The sequence below is a fragment of the Amphibalanus amphitrite genome, unplaced genomic scaffold (genome assembly GCF_019059575.1).
Source record: "Amphibalanus amphitrite isolate SeventyFive unplaced genomic scaffold, NRLGWU_Aamphi_draft 001654F_arrow, whole genome shotgun sequence".
Lineage (NCBI taxonomy): Eukaryota > Metazoa > Arthropoda > Thecostraca > Balanomorpha > Balanidae > Amphibalanus > Amphibalanus amphitrite.
Genome location: NW_024883147.1, coordinates 35,848 through 58,112, shown reverse-complemented (window position 1 = coordinate 58,112; position 22,265 = coordinate 35,848). Strand labels below are relative to the sequence as shown.

At 47.5% G+C, this 22,265-nt stretch overlaps 1 protein-coding gene across 4 annotated transcripts; it reads right to left on the bottom strand.

The window, feature by feature from the left end:
- Positions 1 to 869: 869 nt before the first annotated feature.
- Positions 870 to 16,293, bottom strand: LOC122374421 (syntaxin-6-like). 4 transcript variants are annotated; one of them, XM_043353190.1, is made up of 6 exons: positions 16,194 to 16,293; positions 11,091 to 11,109; positions 4,616 to 4,723; positions 3,461 to 3,642; positions 2,736 to 2,830; positions 870 to 2,484 (listed from the first exon to the last, which is right to left on the bottom strand). In XM_043353190.1, the coding sequence occupies exons 3-6, from the start codon at positions 4,640 to 4,642 to the stop codon at positions 2,408 to 2,410; spliced, it is 381 nt and encodes a 126-aa protein (XP_043209125.1). In that variant the 5' UTR covers positions 4,643 to 4,723; positions 11,091 to 11,109; positions 16,194 to 16,293; the 3' UTR covers positions 870 to 2,407. The 4 variants fall into 4 exon arrangements, with proteins under 4 accessions (XP_043209125.1, XP_043209124.1, XP_043209126.1 ...); XM_043353189.1 differs by lacking the exons at positions 11,091 to 11,109; positions 16,194 to 16,293 and adding an exon at positions 12,331 to 12,453 and having other exon boundaries at positions 4,616 to 4,714; XM_043353191.1 differs by lacking the exons at positions 11,091 to 11,109; positions 16,194 to 16,293 and adding an exon at positions 12,325 to 12,445 and having other exon boundaries at positions 4,616 to 4,714.
- Positions 16,294 to 22,265: the final 5,972 nt, after the last annotated feature.

Below are 22,265 nucleotides of genomic sequence, written 5' to 3'. Positions count from 1 at the left end.
GTCAATTATGCCAGATTTGGCGTATTTGATGCCAATTCGGTTTCATAAAGCCGGAGACCGGAGTAATTCACGCCATCGAAAGTACGGAGCTTCATTTACGGCAATTGCTCGATTCCGGACCAATTGATGCCGTTTGGGTTTCATAAAACGACGTAATTAACGCCAAATATTTTATCAAGCTCTTGATATCAGTGGTGTAAACTACGCACAAAAATGTTGCGTGATTTTGAATTAATGTGAAGATTCGAAGCTAATTTTTAATATATTTTATAATGTTGAGCCCGGTGAGGAAGAAAGAACAGCCAAAATGAGAAAAAGAAACTGCAAATCTTCTGTACCAGTCGCTTTTTGTGGCCACTATCGGAATTTTGTTTATTCGCCGCGCCGCGCCACTTTCGTAGTCAGGCACTTCTGCTTACCTGGCTTTCTGCTGTTTTTAATATATTGTTTTAATAAAGGATGGTCATCAATATCAATTTTGTTTTTTCATACATAATTTTTAAGATTTAAATTCAACATAATTGTTTTATAAATTCTCGTAAAAAAATAAGTGTTGACATGAAATTGTAATTTGTAGGACGCTTGATAAATTACGGTAACTACGCAAATGTGCTTAGTTACGGAGGTGTAAACAATTCCAGTTGTGGCTTTGTGAAACGGATTTATTTGCGCTCCGTAGTTTGAAAGGGTGTGAATTACGGAAAGGTGTAAGTTACGGCAGAGTTTTATGAAACGAGGCCCTGGTGTTTGAGGTGAGTAGGATGTGGTGAATCCGGAGAAAGAAGCGTGAAAAAAGACCTTGAGAACGACAGACGATGTAAAGGACCATTCCATTAGCGCCACGATATGCACCTTGGGTAACAACAAGAAATCGCTCATTATGTATTTTTATTGTAACTTTTGCAACGAAAACAACCAAACACATTTCAAAGTTACCGTACATCAAATCGCAGACGAGTTTTACACTAGGCGATGTGAACACTTGACGACAGCCGTCGAAAGTCTAGTGCCCAACGGACACGACGGCTCGACCATTGCTTTTCAAAGCTAACTGAAAGGCAGGACGAGATTCAAAACATCACGAGACCGAAGCAATGACTGGTATGGAGTAAATGCCCATATCATAAATATGTAATGCAACAACATAAGTAAAGATGTATATAGGTACCTAAATATAGGTAACCGTGAACGCAGCGGTATGGCCATCGGCCAATCTCCAAAGCACGCCCTTGTGGTGGTCTAACATCCATACAGTTTCAACCCATCTGAAATGGCACGTTATCAACGTACGGGTCGGTAGCACGACACTACCTTCGTACCTAACACTTTCTGAGTAGAAGATGACACGAATATCTGTATCTCAGTCAGTATTTAGCGATCTCGTCTTTGGCGAAATACAACGCACAAACCACTGCGACAGTTTTTACTGTATGCCTGGTCTATTCAAATACATTAGCCAGAGGGGTGTGGTAATAACTGGTGTAAGCAAATTGACCACGGTCAAAAATGCATTACCAGAATGCACTTAAGCCAACATTTTGGGATGTTCTCGTTCCTAAGTCGGCTAAGAGCTTCGGTCCAGAAAATAAATTTATCGTTGGCATCGTTGGCATACAGTAAAATACATACCAAACTCGGCCGGTGATAAATTTTCAAGACCTCAGTCCTTACTGATTTTTGAACTCGGCCTTCGGCCTCGTTCAAAAATCCAGTAAGGACCTCGGTCTTGAAAATTTATTTACACCGGCCTCGTTCAGTATTATATAGGACCACCTCAGCAATGAGCCGGTGAACGGAACGGCGCCCGTACCGATATGACAGAGGGGGTCGAGACCGGAATCGGACAGGACAAACCAGAAAGCCAAGCCATCAGTCTCAGTGCCATGTTGATGCTCCCGCTTACCACTGATACCAAAACCTGACCTTAGCGTAAGAGCACTACGTCTCACAGAGGAAATGATTCTGGATCACGATCTGCTATAGGTCAATCGGTGGTATCAAACAAGATTCTTACAGATAAGGTTGGGTATTAACTATTAAGGGCTGCTGAATACACCATGCCTGCATTATCACGGTGTAATATACTGTGACCATCGTTTCATTCTCGTGAATGAGGCTCAACGCGAAGTGCGAACGTACCTCAATGAACTAAAGGAAATGGAGCAAATTGCAGTTCTTTGTAGACAAAGATAATAAAAATTACGATGACGCCACTATAACCTAATGCTACTTTGCTCCCTCCCAGCTCATTCCACAATGAATCGGTTACTATTTCTGGATAAGGTTCGGTTATAACTGCTCGCGTGGCTAGCCCGTTCATCTATCTCGGTTATCACAGATAGGTGCAATGGCAAAAGCCGGCCTGACTGCAACAACAGTAGCGAAGCTCGTCGGATGACTGGTGCCGTCAAAGAATGAAGAACAACAGTATGATAATGAAGAGTATAAGTGATAACACGGCAATCGCTGTCCACTGACGACGATCTGAAACAGAGCAACATCGTCATTCGAAACATATGAGGCAAGTGTATGAAGACTGCAGTTGTCACTTAGCGGCAAAAGTATTGACAATTAACATTCCAATTACAAAGTACGCTGCTGAACGGGCAAGGCAAGAAAATACTTCGCTTATATTATTGGAGGTGCATGTTAACATCACGGATCAGAGTAAGGCAGAAATGTTTGACATGATTTCTACACCAGCTCACTTTAACCGAGCATTTGTTACTGCTCACCATTTGTGATTCTTAGAACTTTGGCCATTTTGTGCATCGTAGCATCCATTTTGCCTTGCGCAGAATCCACGTCGTGAGTTATGTCCTCGACTAGTCTGCGAAGCAAAGCAATACCATTCGATGCACTAACATTCACCCCGTAATTCAGTTGGAGGAGAGTTAAGTGACCGGTGTAATACCCGGTTCAAATTGCTCCGGCGCTCGATTCACGAACCTCCAGGCAGACAGGTCTGTACCTGACAGCAGCCGCAGTCAAGAGTAGGTCCGGTAAGATCCGCAGTCTGGATATTTGGATACGCCAAAGCTCCGGGACTCCAGCTCCTCCCCTCTATCAGGGATTCACCCGTAGAGGTCGATGCATACGACGAAATAAATAGTTCATTTCGCTGAAGATCAATCCTGTCCATTTTTCAAGTTTGTAAAGAACTTAGCTCGTACAAATTAAATCATCAACAAATGAATAGAACAATTGATCCTCCTGTGATGCGTCCGTTTCAGTGGGCTGTTACTTGCTAATGAATACATCATCAAATCTCTTTTCACGAGATAAAAAGAACAGCAAACCACAAGTGCTTAGTTTTTCAGAGGTGCTAATGCTCGGCTAGCGCACCACAGGGAGCTTTCAAAGCCCTCAAGCCCTTGATTCAGACTGAGCCGCACTGTTTTGCTGACCCCTGTGTACGATGCACGATGTCCTGCAGGGTCAGTGCAGCGGGTACACTCACACGTTCTGCTGATCGACCTCGTCGCCGATTTGTCGGGAAATGTTGCGCAGCGTGCCGACCGAGCTGCCGATGCGGTCCAGCTGTTGCTGCTGGCGGCCGGCCATCAGACGCTGCTGCTGTAGCGCCGCGTGGCGACCGGGCGCCGCCGATCGCGGCTCGTCATCGTCTGACCCCAGCAGAGGCTGACGGTGGAGCGTGGGTGCCCGGTGTGAGGGAAAACATTCTGGTAATCATAGTCGTAAAATGAATTTTTAGCTAGCAATGTTATGCACTGGTTTGTTTGTTTGTTTGTTTATTTATTTTCGATCATGGACATGCATTGTGAGATGATGATACAGATGGATTGGCACAAAGCAAAACTGCTTAACTCAAGGTACCTCTCCAACAGAATACCGAAAATAAATCAAAGATAAAACGACCGCCTCCGGACACCGACCAGCACCCCTCCCGCCACCCACACAGCCCGTCCGTATAGGCAAACCGGGCACCCACCGCCGCGCAGCCGCCGGCCGCACCCCGCCCGGTAAGCAGAGGCAAAGTCGAACGAGGTGCGGCCGCCGTCCACGCAGCGGCATACGCCCAGGTCCGCCATCAGCCGCCGTCAGCTGCCGGCGCTGGTATAGTGTAGCAGTCATACCTAATGGCACGATGATTCATGTGATGATCCATATGTAATGACTTATCACTAACGGCGAATACAGGCAAGATTACTTTACTAATCAACAGAAGTATGCAGATTAAAATTCAAATTGATGCAGCATGGAAGCAGGGCTGCGGAATCGGAGTCGGAGTCGGTCGGAGTCGACAGTTGTGACCGGAGTCGGAGTCGGAGTCAGAGTCGATTTTAGAAACCCGAGCCGGAGTCGGAGTCGGAGTCACCCAAAATCTATCGACTCCGCAGCCCTGCTAGGTCTGCGGAGTAGGAGTCGGGAGTTGGAGTCGGTCGGAGTCGACAATTCTGCCCGGAATCGGAGTCGGAGCTGGTTTTTGAAAGCCGGAGTCGGAGTCGGAGTCGCCGAAAATCCATCGACTCCGCAGCCCTGCATGGAAGTCAATAGCAAGACAAATAATATTTCAAGATCAATATGTGATGAGCAATGAACTACCAGTACCATGCATATTATTCTATTTGGTTGAGCAGGTGTAAATTCTTACCTGACTAGCCATTCCATCTCTGTCCATACCAATAGTCTTAACAGCAATATGATAATAGGTGTGCACTTCTCAATACACTGACTTGCAGGTGGTCATCCTCTATGAAATTGTAACACCCGTCGTGTTCAGATCTTAAGTATATTTCGGCCCGGCTGTCACAACATCCACTGCAAAGCAAGAGGGCCATGCATTAGCATGCAGGAGACGTGCACACTGCAAAGCATGCGCCGGCACACACAACACAGACGGACACATCACATTTCTCCCCGCCCGACAGCATCCGTACCGCGTCGTAAGCACACACACGAAGCGCAAAACATCGAAACGGTTAACGATTAACGAATCCAGTCTCCGAACATATCTGGAGGACGTCGTGACCTACCACTCCTGCGTACCCCACTATCAGGCTCTGCAACTGGCAACAAAATCGAGTGGCTCTCAGGGACAGCCCGCGAATCTCGTCTCTCCTCGTGGGGCACAGCAGAGTCACTTGGGCCTCCAGCTGATTCCCCTTGCTCAGAAGGAACCAGCCCATCCCCAGACTCACCTTCAATGCCTGGGATCGACTCTGTCGCGTCAACATTCTCCGGCTGAGGCGAAGACGGGGTCCCATCAGGTATCGGACCACCGCTATGATCATCATCATCGAGTTCCACATCACGTGGAACAGTCTCAGAGGAAGCACCCGAACCACGGATGTCCAGAGACTTCGAAGCGGAATCCACTGGTAAGACCACATACTCTGGCTCTACGTCATCATGGACGTCGTCATGGCCACCGGGAGAACTCCCGTCCCCCACAGGGCCCCCCGGGGGCGGACGACGATCGACGGGCTGATCGACGATGCTCTCACTCTCATCATTGTAGGCCTCATCCTCTCGGACGACACACGGTTTGATCCTGTCGTGGTGGACCACCAGCGACGTCCGCTTACCGGCGACCGCCAACCTAATTCGGTAGGTTTGCGGTGACAACACCTCCACGATCTGGTACGGACCCGTCCACGGCCTCTGGAGCTTGGGAGACAGTCCCTTCTTCCTTACTGCGCGATGCAGCCAGACAAAGTCTCCCACGATGTACTGCGTCTGGTTCGACACAGACTCGTTCCTCTCCGCTCGAAGAGCGGCAGCACGTTTGATTGCGTCGACCACCTTTTCTCGAATCTCAGCTAGCTCGGACGCCGAATAAACCCCATCAGCTGGGCAATGTTCCGCCCCACAGGCCACGTCCAGCGGAAGTCTGGGCGACCGTCCATGGAACAACTCAAACGGAGTAACCCTAGTGGTTTGGTGCTTACTCGTATTGTAAGCGAAAACAACCTTCGCCAGAAAGAGGTCCCAGTTACGCTGGTTGTCAGCCACAAACATCGCTAGCATGGCACACACAGTTCTGTTAAACCTTTCCACCTGCCCATTCGATTGTGGATGGTAGCCGCTGGTTCGGGACTTCTCAATACCCAGGTGAGCACAAACTTCCCGAAAAAGACGACTCTCAAAATTTCTACCCTGATCGGAATGGATCACTTGAGGGCAACCGTATCTGCAAAACAACTCCTGAACAAGAACCTCAGCAACAGTGCCAGCCTCCTGATTGGGAAGAGGGAACGCCTCAACCCACTTCGAAAATCCACAAGTGACGACAAGTATATACTTGTTGCCTCTGTCCGACTCCGGAAAGGGCCCGGTGATATCGGTGGACACCCACTCCCATGGACGGGAGGGGACCGGCATCCTTCCGAAGGAGGCCCGGTAAGGACGAGTTGGACTCTTTCTCTGGGCACAGAGGTCACAAGACTTGACATATGCCGTAACGTCACTTGCCAAACTTGGCCAGAAGAATCGTTCTTTCACCCTTTCAAGAGTTTTCGCGACACCCAAGTGTCCAGACCAGGCGCTATCGTGTGCCTCTGACAAGACCTCCTGGACCAGCCCAGCAGGAATCACGAGCTTCCTTCGGCCATCGCTGCTGGCGTACAGCAGCCCAGAAGACGCGTCCACCTCTAGGGCATCACGGACACTCAAGAGACGTCTCAGCGACGCCGAAGGGCTAGCTGGAAGGGGCACATCGTACAACAAGCAAACAATCAACTGAAGAATGTCCCGATCACCACGTTGAGCTACAAGCATTCGGAGTTCGTCCGGTCTGAGCTCTATGTGTCGTACACTCGGCTCAACAACCGACCGGGACAGGGCGTCTGCGTGAGGAATGGCACGACCAGGGCGGTACACCATGCGGTAAGGGAACTGCTCGAGCTCGAGAATCCACCGAGCGAGTCTTCCTCGTGGATCTTTGCAGCCACGGAGGAAGGTCAGAGGACAGTGATCAGTCTGGAGAATGAACGGGCGGCCCTGTAGGTAAACAGCAAAATGACGGACAGCCCAAACAACGCCCAGACATTCCCGCTCTGTCGCGCTGTACCGCGCCTCAACCTTCGTCAAGCATCGACTAGCGTACGCCACTGGCCTTTCTACACCACCGATCCTTTGAGACAGAACGGCTCCCAAACCAATGGCGCTAGCATCCGTCGTTAGCACAAATTCCTCGTCAAAATCAGGGAACGCCAGCACTGGCGCTGTGGTAAGTAACCGTTTTAAGTCACTAAATGACGCTTCACATGAGTCATCCCAGGAAAATCTAGCTCGTTCTTCTGTGAGTCTCAACAAAGGTTTCGCCACTGTGGAAAACTCGGGAATGAATTTCCGAAAGTAGCTCGCAAGACCAATGAACCTTCGCACATCATGCACGTTCTGAGGTCTGCTAAAATCGCGCACGCAGGAAACCTTGTCGGGGTCCGGGGCCACACCACGACTGCTGACTATATGCCCCAAAAACCTAACCTCCCGCCGAAAAAAGCTACACTTTTTCAAATTGAGCTTCAGATTTGCACTTGTCACAGCATCCAGAACGTGATCGACATTCAGCAACGCCTCATCAAATGACTTTCCAAACACAATGACATCATCGAGATAAACCAAACATTCTTTCCATGTTAGCCCGGCAAGCACGGCCATCATCAAACGCTGGAAGGAGGCAGGGGCCCCCTTCAAACCGAACGGCATTCTCAGAAATTCCCAAAGGCCTGTGTGAGTCGAAAAAGCAGTCTTTTCCATATCTCGCTCATTTATGTCCTGCTGCCAGTATCCGGACTGCAAATCGAGAACGCTAAACCACACCGACCCAGACAAAGCATCAAGGCAGTCCTCTACTCGAGGCAGTGGGTGGGAATCGCCATGGGTAACATCGTTCAAACGACGGTAGTCTATGCACAGTCGCAAAGACCCGTCTTTTTTACGTACCGGTACGATCGGGGAGCTCCATGGGGAACAGCTCGACCGGATGACCCCATCCCGCTGCATCTTCTGGATGGTGTCCTCCACGTCACGCCTGTCATTGACATTTACCCTCCTCGGGGGCTGCGCCACAGGCTCAGCGCCCTCCACCAGTGGGATGGCATGCTTTACAAGACCACACTGTCCCAGCTCGCCATTCAAAGAGAAAGCACGCTCGTGGCGCATGAGTAAGTCGCGCAACGCATTCCGCTGGCTGTCTTCTGACAAATCAGAGTCACGAATCAACGGATCCACCCAGTCACAAGACGCACCACTCACATCGACACCAGTGTCACACAAGCTCGAATCAAACGCCAAGCGCGCCACTACCGCGTGGCTCGGCAGGCGCACCTCTCGAGACGTAGGATTTAGCAACATCACTGGAATCAAGCGGTCAGGGGGAACCTGTGTCATAGCTCTCGCGCACATCACAGTATGGCGCTCGGACAATAGGTCACTGGATTCCACGACCACATTACCGCTAACACCCGGTGGCACCGTACACAATACCACGCTCTGATGCTTAGGAGGGATGCAGACTTCCTTTGACAAACGAACACAATCTGCCATCTCAGAAACATTGCATCGACGCACGCTGACAGTGCCGGTTGAGAAGTCTATCGAAACAGAAGTACCCAACCTCTTCAAAACATCCGTTCCCAAAATACAGCTAGGAGCCAGGTTACGCACCACGTACAGAGGCTGGTCACGCAATGTTTGCTCACCTACAGTGACATCACAAATAATTACACACATGAGATCCAGGGCGCTCCCATCCACCGTGACTGGCTGTCTCACTGGAGGTATCTTCTTAACATCTAAACCTGATATCACCTCCGATGAAACAACACTACATTGAGCACCCGTGTCCAAAAGCCACTCCACCCTGCGATCGTCCACCGCGCCCGACACGAACACCTCAGCGCCATCACGACCTCCCATCCTCGAAGCTGAAGACACCTGAACACTCCGACCATCAGCAACGCGCCCCGCACGCGTAGCCGCGAGCGCGAACGGCAGCGCACGCAACATCCCCGCGCCCCTAGCGGGAGATGCACCCGGAAATGCAGACAAACTCGCCGCGCAGTCCGCCACAGGCAACGCAGCACTCGCAGACGGCGCCGCCACACACGGAAACGCAGCATCGGCAACAGACGGTACCCCGACCGGCGCACTCCCCGAAGGCGGGGTCCCCGCCGGCGACAGCGCAGCAGCATCCACAATCGGCGGCGGCCCAGCCGGCGGCGGCGGAAACGCGACATCGAGAGGCGGAATCGTGACGCCCGGAGGCCGCAAAACACCCACGATGGCTGGCCCCCCAGCGGGCGCGGGCGCACCCAGCTCCGCCGACGACGACCAGATCGGCGGCGAGGCAGCGCCAACGGGACGCGCCCCAGACGACGGCACCGACGCAGCGGCCCCCGGCGACGCCCCCACCGGCGGCCGCGCACCAGCACCCTCAGGCGACTCCCAAGACGGCAGCGGCGGCATCCCAGTCGGGAGCAACGGAACGGCGACGGCCGGAGGCGGCGACGCAGCACCGGCATGCGGCGCCCCCACCGGTGGCCACGCCATCTCCACCGGGTCACCCCCGAAAGGCGGCGGCTGAGCCGGCAGCGGCGCACCCAGCCCCGCGGGCGATGACCAGACCGGCAGCACCCCCGCAGGCGGCAGCGGGGCAGCAGGCAACACACAGGGCCACAGATGTGGTCCACCGACGGCGGACGGTCCCCAAATCGGTGGCGCCAACACAGAGTCCACAACCGGCGGCCGAAACGGCGGCGCACGCAGTCCCGCAGAAGACGGCCGGACCGACGGCACCCCCGCCGGCGGCAGCGACGCGACGACAGGCGGCGACGCAGCAACAGCAGCGCCAGAGGGCCGCACCCCAGACGACGACGACGACGCAGCGGCAACAGGCGACGCCCAGGCCGGCGGCGGTAGCCGAGCCGCGACATCGCCGTCTTCCCCACAGCGATGAAAATGTGGGGGCATATCAGGAGCAGCCAAGGGCAGCGCGACAGGCAGCCCCGCACCAGTCGCGCGCACTAGAAATTCGCACAGCCTCTTGCAAAGTGGCCCGGCTGTTGACACTTAAAGCAGACAATCTGCTCCTTCTTCCCACTGCTCTTCTTAGGGCACTGACGACTCCAGTGTCCTTTCTCACCACAGATAGGGCAAGGATTCTGCGGTTTGGTCGCTCCCCTCTGATCGACGCCCCTCTGAAGACTGTCCACTTTCTGTTCCAGAACTGACACCGCCTCAGTCAGTTTCTGAAGCTGGGTCTTCTCTGAGCATGCAACTTGAGGGGTGTCCGACGCCACAGCCCTCACCAGCGATGGAGCCAAAACCCGCTCCAACCTCCTTGCCCGGGCGATCAATTCTCTGTACGATTCATGCTCCCCAGCTCCCACCAACAACTGTACTCTCAGAGCTTCAGCCAGACCACCATTGATGAAATGTGTCTGACACAGCTTCTCAAGCTGTTCAGATGAGAAACTAGGATAGGCCTTGCGACCCAAACTCTTCAATGCTTCACCAAAATCCAGCAATGACTCACCCACTTGCCTCCGTCTGGATGCAAACATTTGCGCATAGTCCGATTCCAGAGCGCATGTCCCATACTCCTTCTCCAGAGCCAACTTCAGTTTTGAAACAGTGTCTCGCTCTTCAACTGGGAGGCTACGATAAAAATCGAACGCTGCACCAGTGAGAGCTGTTGGTAGCTGCAGGCCCTGTACAGCCAAAGTCCAACCATTAGCACGTGCAACCACCTCGAAGTGATCCAGGAACCGATGGACATCATCAATGCCATCAAACTTCTCCAGTCGAGCATGTCCAACAGCTTGTGCACCCAGGTGGGCCACCTCCTGCTTTGAGTCAGGCATTCTAACGTCGTTAGTTGACAGTTGCACTGAGGTTTGCACCAACACCCATGCAACAATCCCTTCGGAAACTTGGGTCCCAAGCCGGGCCGAAGGCTGCCACCAATGTAACACCCGTCGTGTTCAGATCTTAAGTATATTTCGGCCCGGCTGTCACAACATCCACTGCAAAGCAAGAGGGCCATGCATTAGCATGCAGGAGACGTGCACACTGCAAAGCATGCGCCGGCACACACAACACAGACGGACACATCACAAAATCATCATAGCTATTAAAGTACTGAAAAAGTAGGTAATAAGAGATACATGGTGAGTTTACTGGGCAGCTGTCAGTAATGCAAGCTAAACATACAAACTTCCCATCATCCATGATCTATACCCCAACCATGCCCCAACCTTTCATCCATACCCCAACCCTACATCAGACAACACATTCCTGGCAGTGAATCAGCTTCTCAGTAGCAATTTATCTTGTAAAAATGTGAAACAAAATAGTTCTGTTTGAACCAGTGGCCTTATTCACAATCAAGGGTCAAGGGTAGGGGTAGAAGTAACGGGTAACGGGTTTGTGGCCCTATTCACAACATAAGTTTACCACTGACGGTCGCCCGGCGCCACGCAGACGGCACCTGGCCTGCGTGGTGCTGTCTGCGTGGCGCCGGGAAACAATCAGGGGTAAACTTCAATTGTGATTACGGCCACAAAAATAATGCGTTACCCATTGCTCTTACCCCTACCCTGAACCCGTGATTGTGAATACGGCCACAGCCCACAGTGGATTTATTTAATATACTCTTTGTAGGTACATAACCAATTCAGATAAAGAGCCTACGATAAATGCATGATGTGGTCAAATTGTAACAGACGGGTATTCTAAAGGCCCTCATAGCTTTGACCTCTGCCAAGGTGAAGGACATCACCAATTAGCCCTCCCCCTGCAGCATCACAAAAATTTGATTTGGCTTGGGTGTCTGAGGGGATATCACTCACCAAAAAGGGGATAAGAGTGGAAAATTGGCACCCAGACAAGGCCCAAACAAATAGCATTGATTTATATCCAAGGCTAGTATAGTATCAGTATTGGTATGTAATGTAGGAAGTGAAACAACGGTATTAGTATACATTAGGTCCGAGTGGACAATTGTGACGCTGTTGATACATATATGTAACAGCAAAAAATTTAGGTTTTAGGTTAAGTTAGGTTGTAGGTTGGTAGGTTTGTAGGTTAGGTTAGGTTAGGTTGTTGTTGTTTATTGGGGCTTAAGGGCGCGCCGACTACAAGGTCATTTTGCGCCCATAGGTTAGGTTAGGATGTAGGTTTGTAGGTTGTAGGTTGGTAGGTTGTAGGTAAATAGGTAAGGTAAGGTCAGGTTTGATTATGTATTTTCTTTTATTTCCCGAAAACATTTAATTATCATTTTTGGATTGAGGATGTCAAATAATGTAAGAATATGAAAACTATCTTTTAACAGTCACTCGGACTCAATGTACCTACTTTTACCTGAAACAACTACCGACTAACCGACGCAAATACTTTATCTCGATTCAGATTGGCCTTGATCTCAATAAAACTGGGAGTGGGAAATAGGTAAGAAACATCGACATAGGACAAGATGCCGACTGTTTTGACCAAGGCCACATAAAGACAACAACAACGTGTAGGGCAAGGTGTAGGGTGTGTGTTTCGACAATTTTGGGTTACCATTCGTTGAGCTTATCAGCGACAAAGATGCTACGTCATAGGCTCGAAATTGCCAAGATTCGAAATAGGTACCATTGATCTATGGTTCTTCAATCTTTGGGTCTGTTTTGTGCATATTTACGTCTGGACAACGAGTTGCGTTGGAGAGGCCGGAAATAGTGGCGATTTCAGGACCGCAAGAATGGACCGTCTTTGGAATGATTCTTTTTTAAATCGGGCACTGTTTTCGGCCAGAATTCAATACTTACTACAAATTATTTTGTTATTACGTTTCCAACAAGAATGAATGCCAGCAGGGCTGAATTTTTACTACTTTTGCATTTTTTCAAGAAGCATATAGTGCTGTTATATTGCAGTTTTAGCGCGTTTGTTACAAAATATGAAGCGAATAAGTGTGCCAGAGCAGAGAGGAGTTGACTTGAGGTGAAGCTATGCTAATTGCTATTGTGCATCCACTAGAAGTTATTAAATATTTTGCTTTGTGTATTCCAAAAGGAGAGGGAACTTTTTTATTTTTTTTTGCCTTCATGTCAGAATTGAAGGTGGATCATTAAATTTTCAAGGCAGTTTACAAACAAGCATTTGGTCTTTCTCGTATATAAGCAGTGGCTGAGAAGAAAAGGTTGATCATTCCTGGAGTTCAGTCATCGTACCTCAACTTGGCAGCAAGATCCCCAAGGACAGAGGATATATTGTATACCTGTCCTGTAAATCAAAGCATTTTTGTGCCTGCAAAGGCTTAAGTTCTTTGTGGTGTGTTCGGAGTGAGGCTATATGGCCATTTTTGTGGTATGTTTATGTGGAGATTGAATATAACTGTGACCCTGTGCTTGTTTGTATACTTACTACAATCAAACAGGGAACCGCACATTCACATAACATACTTACCTAGGTCAAACAGGGAACAGCACATTCACATAACATACTCACCTAGCACCTAACTCACAGCTGTACCCTGCAGGATTTGTACTTATTCATGTCTCGAGCATTAACATTTAACAAAGCACTAAAGTAGCTTAGTCATCATTTCCCATATTTTTTCTGAGCATCTGACATGACATACAGCAGTGCAGAGCAGCTTCAGAGAAGAAACGTTTTAAATGTACAGACTCACACCAGCCACCCAATGGGCCAGTTCCTCAGCTGACTGTTTCCCTGGATGCAGCTTGGCAAGGTGAGCTAACTATTGGCAAGTTAAAGGTTAGCAGGTAAGAATGATTGAGTTAGGGTGAGTACCTATATACCTATAACCGGGTGCTACTGCTATGCAGGTTTTCGGTAGGCTGCAAATATGTGTGATGATTGAGGTTAGGTCAGCTGTCAGGTTATTCAGGTATGCTCATTGCTCAGGCCACATTTTATGGACACTTGGCAAATTAAAAAAAATAGCATAACCTAATCTAAGCTAACCCGACTAAAGCTACACAACTGCTGGCTGACTATAGGAACTAAGCACCTACTTACTTGTGCCTACATCTCATACCATGTGAAAGTAGAGTTCCTTGGTGGAAGATTACCCTCAGTACTTTTTATTCGAGCCCTGTGAAGAAAACTAATAGTTCTAAGCTCTGAGTCACTGCTGGCCATCCACAGGAAGAAACGCTGAGACTGAGAGCTTTGCCATTGTATATTGGACCAACAATCACTATCACGAATGACTATGAACACATTATATGATCACATCGTTGCATGGATTGTCACATTGACAATTTTATAACAATCCTTTTTTCAAGAAATACAGTAATGATTAACATCAAAATCAACATAAAGTGGATTTAGTGATCCAAGCTTTCTCCTCCAGTAGCAATGGAATGATCACATGTTTCATTTGCCAGACACTGAGTACCTGATGCACATAACAATCTGCATAGCATCTAAGCATAGTAAAGCTGCCAAAGTCCATTCATTCTAGATTTTTAACTTGATAGTTAGCACTAATTTATCTTGCTGTTGTAAGTTATCATTCAATATTCATACCAATACATCAATATGCGCTCATCAGTCAACATTTTCTGGCATGATCCTGCTGAGCGCGCTCTCCATTCATTATTGCTCCAAGATCTGCAATATCATAGCTTTTTTCGGCCAATAAGCTCTTTCAATTTTACTTTTTTCTTGCTGATATATGAGCCCGATCAACTTGCGTTTATCAACCAAAATTTCATAACTTTAACTTCAAGTTTAACTTGATATTGATATTACTCAGGAGTCAGGACCTCTAGCCTAGCCTCCTGGATACTTCGGATTGTTTTCAGTCACATGCTTCTTGAATATGATATAAGTCAATCTTAAGGGATTCAAAACATCCAACAAAACGACGTACAAGAGTACAAAAACCACCAAATAGCGCTTTGGAACAGAGCCAAGTGGTGCTCCATTTGTTTGTTTACAATGATTGTAGTGCTGATGCATTTTAAGGACTCTGAAGATCGGCTTATAAAAAATTAAACGTTTTTTCAAAAGTTGTAAGTCAAGTAATATTTATCTGAAAGAACTAAAATATTCAAAAGCCAAACACTATGAAATACCTACATGAATCGGAACGAAAAAGTATCCCCAAAATCCAGCCTAATCATCGGCTCCTAAAATTGCAACAAAATCAGCACTTTTCCCCGCAACTCGTTGTCCAGACGTAAATATGCCTGTTTTGTAGAAAAATGGGCTTTTGTAGAAAGTTACATTCGTTGGGTTTATTTTAGATTGGGCTAGTTGTGGGGGATATCTCAAATAGAGTAGTTTTGGTGACCAATAAGGAATGTTTTCTGACGTCACTTTTAAAGCAGTTTTAAAAGAGTAAAATCACAGAATACACTCAAGACTGTTCATTTTATTTGCTACCTGCTGTTCCGCTGGTGTATTCCGGCTGGCGATTGGTGACTTTCATTGACAGCGTGAAACTGACCAATGAAATACTGTAAAAGGCAGCCTGCTGATAAAAGATGAGGGTGACAGAACAGTGCTGGGTATTTACAGCGCGGCAGATTCGCCGGGGCGTTGAGGGTCGCGGCAGCCACGCGCTTTCTACCAAAACAAGACGATTGTGTTTTGATGTTTGTTCGTGGTTATCAGTGGTTATGACAGTTTGTTTTGTGAGGAGTATTCTGTTCTAGACAGTTTGTTCTGTGATGAGCATTCTGGTCAAGGGGTAAGTAAGTTCCTTGCCTCTATATTTAGCCATCCGCGTTCGATTCCCGTGAAATGCACGTGGCATTGCAATTCAGTTTGGGAAACTACGAGGAGCCAAACAAATATGAGGGCTGTTCACGACGTCGGTTTATGTGGTTTACATAAACTGCCCTCGGGGCACGTTCCCGGCTGTGACGTCACACGGCGTTTACGTTTACGAAACACGAGTGTTTACTTAAACAGTGACAACTAATAAGCAGTTGAGAAGATACTGTAAAAGGTGCAAAGAAAAGATAATCTGATGGAAACATGTCCCATATCATGACATATTGCAAGAAAAAGGACAGTTTTCATCACAAAATACCCACGACGCTAGACGCTGGTTAGCAGAGAACGATGCTCAAAATAGGTCTTAATTACAATGAAATAATAAAACCTCCCATTCCAGTCCCCTGCAACCCGTACAGGGTTATTTTGAAACTCATTTACCCACCTACCAGCCCCCGAACTGTCCGAATTAAATTTTCCTAACTCACAACTCTCCTCACGAGTTTGCCGCACATCGCCATCATTGTCACATAAACGCGTTTACGCGCCATGTTGATGCTCTGAGGCATCAACCGCATAAACGGTTTACGGCGGAGGTCTGACGTCATTGACGAGATATGACGTCAGGATCAGGTCGACGCTGATTGGTCCTTCAAAAAATAAACATGTTTACGGTTTATTAAACGGGATAAACCGACGTCGTGAACAGCCCTATGGATTAGCCAATCAACGGCTGGAGTGGGTGGGGCGATGACCATATATTGGGTCTGTTCCAGCGCCTCCAGAAACCTCCAGAAAGCTCTAGAATCCTCCAGAGAGCGTTCCAGCGCCTCCAGAAAGCTCCAGAAAGCTCTCGCCAAAGCCAAAGCTTCTCTGGAGGCTCTGGTCTACAATTATGGCGCACATGTGACAATCACGAATGTAAACAAAGGACTTTGACTGATTATTTTACAACTTGAATGTAAAGAAAATTATATTGTTATAATTTTGTTAATCTTTCTTAACCCGCGCCCCGTTGGGCTCTGCCGAGCAACGCGCCCGGTTGGGGGGGGGCCATTTTGGCCCCCCCTAAGATCTCGAGAACCACGCAACATAGCGACAAGCGGTAAACGGCGTTGGATAGCCCCAACGGGGAACTACCTTGTGACCCAATTTTATTGACCTAGGTCAAACCGATGACGTCACAGGTCAGGTCAAAGGTCCAATTTTCACCGTTTACAGGCATTTCAACAAATGCGTTGTAAAATCGAGTAAAATGCATTTCATTGAAAATCATCGATGGGGAAATGTTCTTCAAACACATATTTTGCTATTTGAGGTCACTGATACCAGGTCAGGTCAAAGAGGTCAGGTCACGGGGGGGGGGGGGGGGGGTCACAATATGAAAGTGTCGTGTGATACATGTTTTATGGTCCATTTTACATGACAAATGCGATTATGTGGGTCAGGCAGCCTTTGGGGCCAGCTTAGGTCACGTTTTGGTCAAGGTCAGGTCAAGGTCAGGCCAAGGTCAGGTCAAATTAGGTCAAATTTCAAAGTTAATATTTTTGCATAAAATGGGTATCGAATCGATGCAGCTCGTCACGGGGAGTTCCATGGTGGTCTTTGTTTTGCCGTACGTGGTCTAGAATCGCTAAAAATTGAGTTAAAAAATTTGACGTCATCATTTTTGAACAGTTTTTTTCGCTATAACTTGGCCAAAAAACGAGATATCGATCTGAAATTTGGTATGTATATAGAAGAGTGCTGGGACTATCAAATATATTCCGTTTTTTTTTAAATTCGGAAAAATTTTGGATTTTTTTTTTAGTTTTTCTAAAAAAATCAATTTTTTGAATTTTTTTGGTCAATAACCAAAAACTTTGAAAATCCGAGATACCAGTTTTGTAGCGCCGCATTTTGTCTACTAGACCATATAAAGAACTTTGAAATTGCTTGATAACTGTAGATTTGGTGAGCGCTTCAAGATTGCATGTTTTTTGCTCATTTTTGCTCGAACATGACCTCAGTTTGACCTCAATAACTCCTGACCTAAGGTGACCTAAGACTTGAAATTTGGTGTGAAGGTGTCAAATTGATGCCCGGGAAGGTACTGAAAATTTGGCGGCGCTGCGCGCCGCCGTTTTCTTGCTATTCAGGAAAAACCACAGGGGGGGCCAAAATGGCCCCCCCAACGGGGCGAGGGTTAATAAAATTGAAAACAAATTTTGCGTTTCAAGAGAGAACAATCGTCATTCTTTTGATATCTGTGACGCCAACCTCCAGAAATCTCCAGATTTGTGTTCCAGCGCCTCCAGTGAAACCTCTGGTAGAGCCTCCAGTCAAGAATTTCTACTGGAGGCGCTGGAACAGGCCCATTGATATGGTCACAAAATCAGACAACTTCATCTTTTCAATGAATTCCAGTCGGGCACACTGTGGTATTTCCGATCCATTTATGGAAACGTTTCCATTTTTGGAACAATGTTCCAAAAATGGATACGCCGTTTCCAAAAATAGAAACGGTCTGTTCCATAAATCATAAATGGAGACGCTATGTGCATCGCTACCTTCAAAGCAAACTGGGCATTGATTGGTGCAATTTGGCATGCGCAGGATGCCACCAATCGACAGTCAGCATTCTAGTTTATGTTCCTGTTCTCCGACTTTACGATCAGAAAACCGAAAGTTGACGAACGAGGCGATGCTTATAACATGTCGACGTGATAAAAAAATTCACACGTTTTCTAATCGAAAATAATTACATTTATGAATGTTTTGAACAAAAAATAACGTTTTTAACAGACTACTGAAAGACTGGCCCATTGATTGGAACAACCACATCACCGGGAACTTCGGTTTTTCATTCATTTTCACGCTGCATTTTCCGGTGTACCAGCGGCCTGGTGGTCGTCAATCTTTGATTAAATCGCATGAAAGTTGTTGCAAAGCCCTATTTGGAGACTTAAAGGTAGTGTGCCAGCTTTCCTGGACCGTATGGAGTTAATGGCCCAGATAAGGAGAACCGGATTTTTAGAACTTATCCATACCTTCAAAACTCATGGAAACGTCTTAAATTCTTCAAATTTTGAGTACCCCAGTGCGAAATTCGCCCCGACGGGTTGTCGGTCGTACCCCAACCACATTTCACACCACTATGAACAATAAATGCACACACTGAAATCGCTATTACCGATATGCTCATCCAATCAAGTCTCGATAAACCCGTTCATCATCATCTCCTGCGGTTTCGAACACGCCTGTTAGGTGGTGCGGTAGACCGCGCCCAAAGCCAGGGCCCCGGTAACGTGAGGTAGCCGAGTCGGGGCAGCGTGCGCTGACCCAAGCCGGAGCCGCGCGTCCTCCCGGTGTCATGTGATAGCCCGGGGCTGCCCGCGGAGATGTGGTAGACCGCGCCCAAAGCTGCGGCCCCGGCTTGGGTCAGCGCACGCTGCCCCGACTCGGCTACCTCACGTTACCGGGGCCCTGGCTTTGGGCGCGGCTTCTGCTCATACTTTGTGGTGCGGTGGTGGTGCGTCGGGCCGCGCGCTCTGACTTCGGCCAAGAAAAATGCGTCAGCTGATCATTGTCATTTCTGCCACTTGCGTGTGGTGAAATGGGGTCATAACTTAAGAGACGGCTTTTCATTTCAATTATTTTACATAAAATCATATTTCAAACCATAAATAATGTTTGACAGCCAAATAAAAGAAACAATACCAATACAGGCTTACAGTTTAAGGCTCGACATTGTGTTGTCTACGATTAGACAGCTGATAACTCATTCCCGTACGTCGTAACTCTATAATGACCACTGAACTCTATAATTACCGGGGTTACATGAGCGATCCGTTCCAAATACGCACTACGCTAATGCGCATCAGCTCCCCACAAACGGATCTACGGCACCGGTTACATGAGACTAATTCGTTTTATCTACGTCAAACGGATCTTGTTTGGCTCACCCGGGCTGACTCCTCGACGGCCGGTAATTCGCATCACAAACGGAATAGGATTAGCGTACAGTCATGGCGCAGTTGCGGCATTTACCGGGACGACTGAGCTAAATTTTAAATAATTATATCATTTGATAGGCTCAAAAACATTTAAAATTAACATGAAATCAAAAAATGAAAACAAAGTTTTCTTGTTTTAAGTCAGTGGGCACTGATTCGCCATGCAGCGACAGCAGGGTGGTCAGAAAAAATTATCTATCAAAATATTTCATTCATTTTATTTCACATGCAAAGACTAAACCAAAATACCAACATTTTTTTATGTTATTTTCTACGAGGCAGCCAATAAAAAAATGCTTAGTATTTTGCATTTTGACGCTTCCAGTCAGCAAAGAATAGTTCTTGTGAAATACGGCCCGAATCGTGTGCCTCGGACGTTTCGGTTACATGAGCGATCCGTTCCAAATACGCACTATCGCTAATTCGCATCAGCTCCCCAAGAACGCATTCAGTGCACCGACTACATGAGCAAATTCGTATCAGTGACGTCAAACGGATCTAGTTTGGCTCTCGGCCCGATGCGCATTACAAACGAAATAGCATACAAATGTGGCGCACTTCCGTAGCAATAGAGGTGACTAAATTAAAAATTTATTATCTTATGTCTTTTTTGCATTTAATCTGCTCAAATCATTCTCAATTAACTTAACAAAAAAAAGTTGAACATAAAGTTGTCCTGCTTTGACTCATTGGGCAATTGCCTCTCTTGATTCGTCTGTAGTGCTGTCAGAAAAATGTTTCAACTGAAATTATGTGGATATTTACTATTTGGTTTTCACAATAATTATTGTTGAAAACTTGACAATATACCGACATATTTTTTAAATATTATTTCAAAAGAAGAAATTGAAAAAATACCTATTATTTTGCATTTTAATGTTTCTTTTTGCAAAGAAATAGTTCCTGTAATACGTATCTTGGTCCTATTCGCTTCTAAGCCTGTTTCTCAGCGGATTTTGTTCGGACCGCCGATTCGTATTAGCAGGTGGATACATGAGTCGGTAGTACGCTCCTGATTCGCATTAGCGGTGAATCCGATCGTGATACGTATTTGCTTTGCTCATGTAACCGCGGATCGGATCGCCGATTCGTACTAGCAGGTGGCTACATGAGTCGGTAATGCGTTCCTAATTCGAAATAGCGGCTAAATACGTATTTACTGTGCTCATGTAACCCCGATAATAGTGGAATGCGCATCGGCCGCCAGATGGTGTCCAACGGTGCCGCCATGTTGCGCAGACCAGGAAGCGGCCGCCGCCTGTGTTGGGGAATAGGGAATTCGGGACCTCGATTTACGTTTGCGGTCGCTGCATCCGTTACGTTTGAGCTATGTGGACACGGAACCCGGCATCTTACGCAGAATTGAGTGGAGAATAAGATGAAATCCTAAAAAATTCTCAGATACAAGGAACTAATACGTTAAGCCCTTATAAGTCAATGGGGAAATATGAAAATTGCTATTTTGGCGCCGAGAATGATCTGAAACTATCTCAAGCATATAAAATCATGATTTCATGCACTCCTTGCAAGGTTCTATGCTTCATATTTGCATTGTTGCCCTTGCGTGACGTCATTTGTGACGTCACAAGGGTCACAGTTTTTCTTCAATAACTCCCGATCAAATTGAGCTAGCGAGTCGGGAAAGCCACCAATGGACTCAGGAAGACCTGCCGAATCGAATGATATGCGACATGACCTCTTTCGACCAACTTCGTGACCTGGCGGTGCTGACCTGACCTTGACCTGAGGTCAACACCCTAAGTTGACCTGACCCGAACTAAAAGTATATCACTCGATGCGCCTGAGCTAGCTGAACACGATGATGCCAAAATCGCGGCTCTACGGCCATTTTTGGCGAAGTTATTAACCAAAAACCGAACCCGTGCCTTAGATCACTTGATCTGACCTCAGAGGTCACCGGTTGACCCGGGACCTTTACAGTGGGTTCCTACCAGTCACTCTGCATTATCCTTTGTCGCAAACGACCAATTTACCGCTTAATTCTAGTTAAATTAGCGGCGCATTAGCGAGGTGGGTTCAATCAACCCCCTCGGCCGGGGCAAATGTAGGTCCGGCGAGTGAATTTGAGGAATTCTGAAGATACGATCGTGTTCCCCACTCAATTCTGCGTAAGATGCCGGGTTCCGTATCGACGTAACTTGAACGTAACGGATGCGGCGGCCGCAAACGTAAATCGAGGTCCCGAATTCCCTATTCCTCAACACAGGCGGCAGCCGTTTCTTGGTCTGCGCAATATGGCCGCCACCGTTAGACACTACGGCCAATAGGGTTCAAGCGGCATTGCTCCCCTGTGATAATGACCTTTGCTTATTGTCACATGTGCGCCGCATTCGCGATTGTTGCCGACGCCTGTTTACAGGTCAGCCCACTACAGTTGTTATACATATCGAAAAACCGATAAACTTTTAGGCAAAAAAGGCACTATTCCAGGCCCATTTTTGATTTTTTTGCGATATTAGGTAAAAACAGAAGCTTCTTATCCTAGGAAAAATAAAATGGGAAATCTTTCAAAGGTGGCACACTACCTTTAAGTGGGCATTTTAT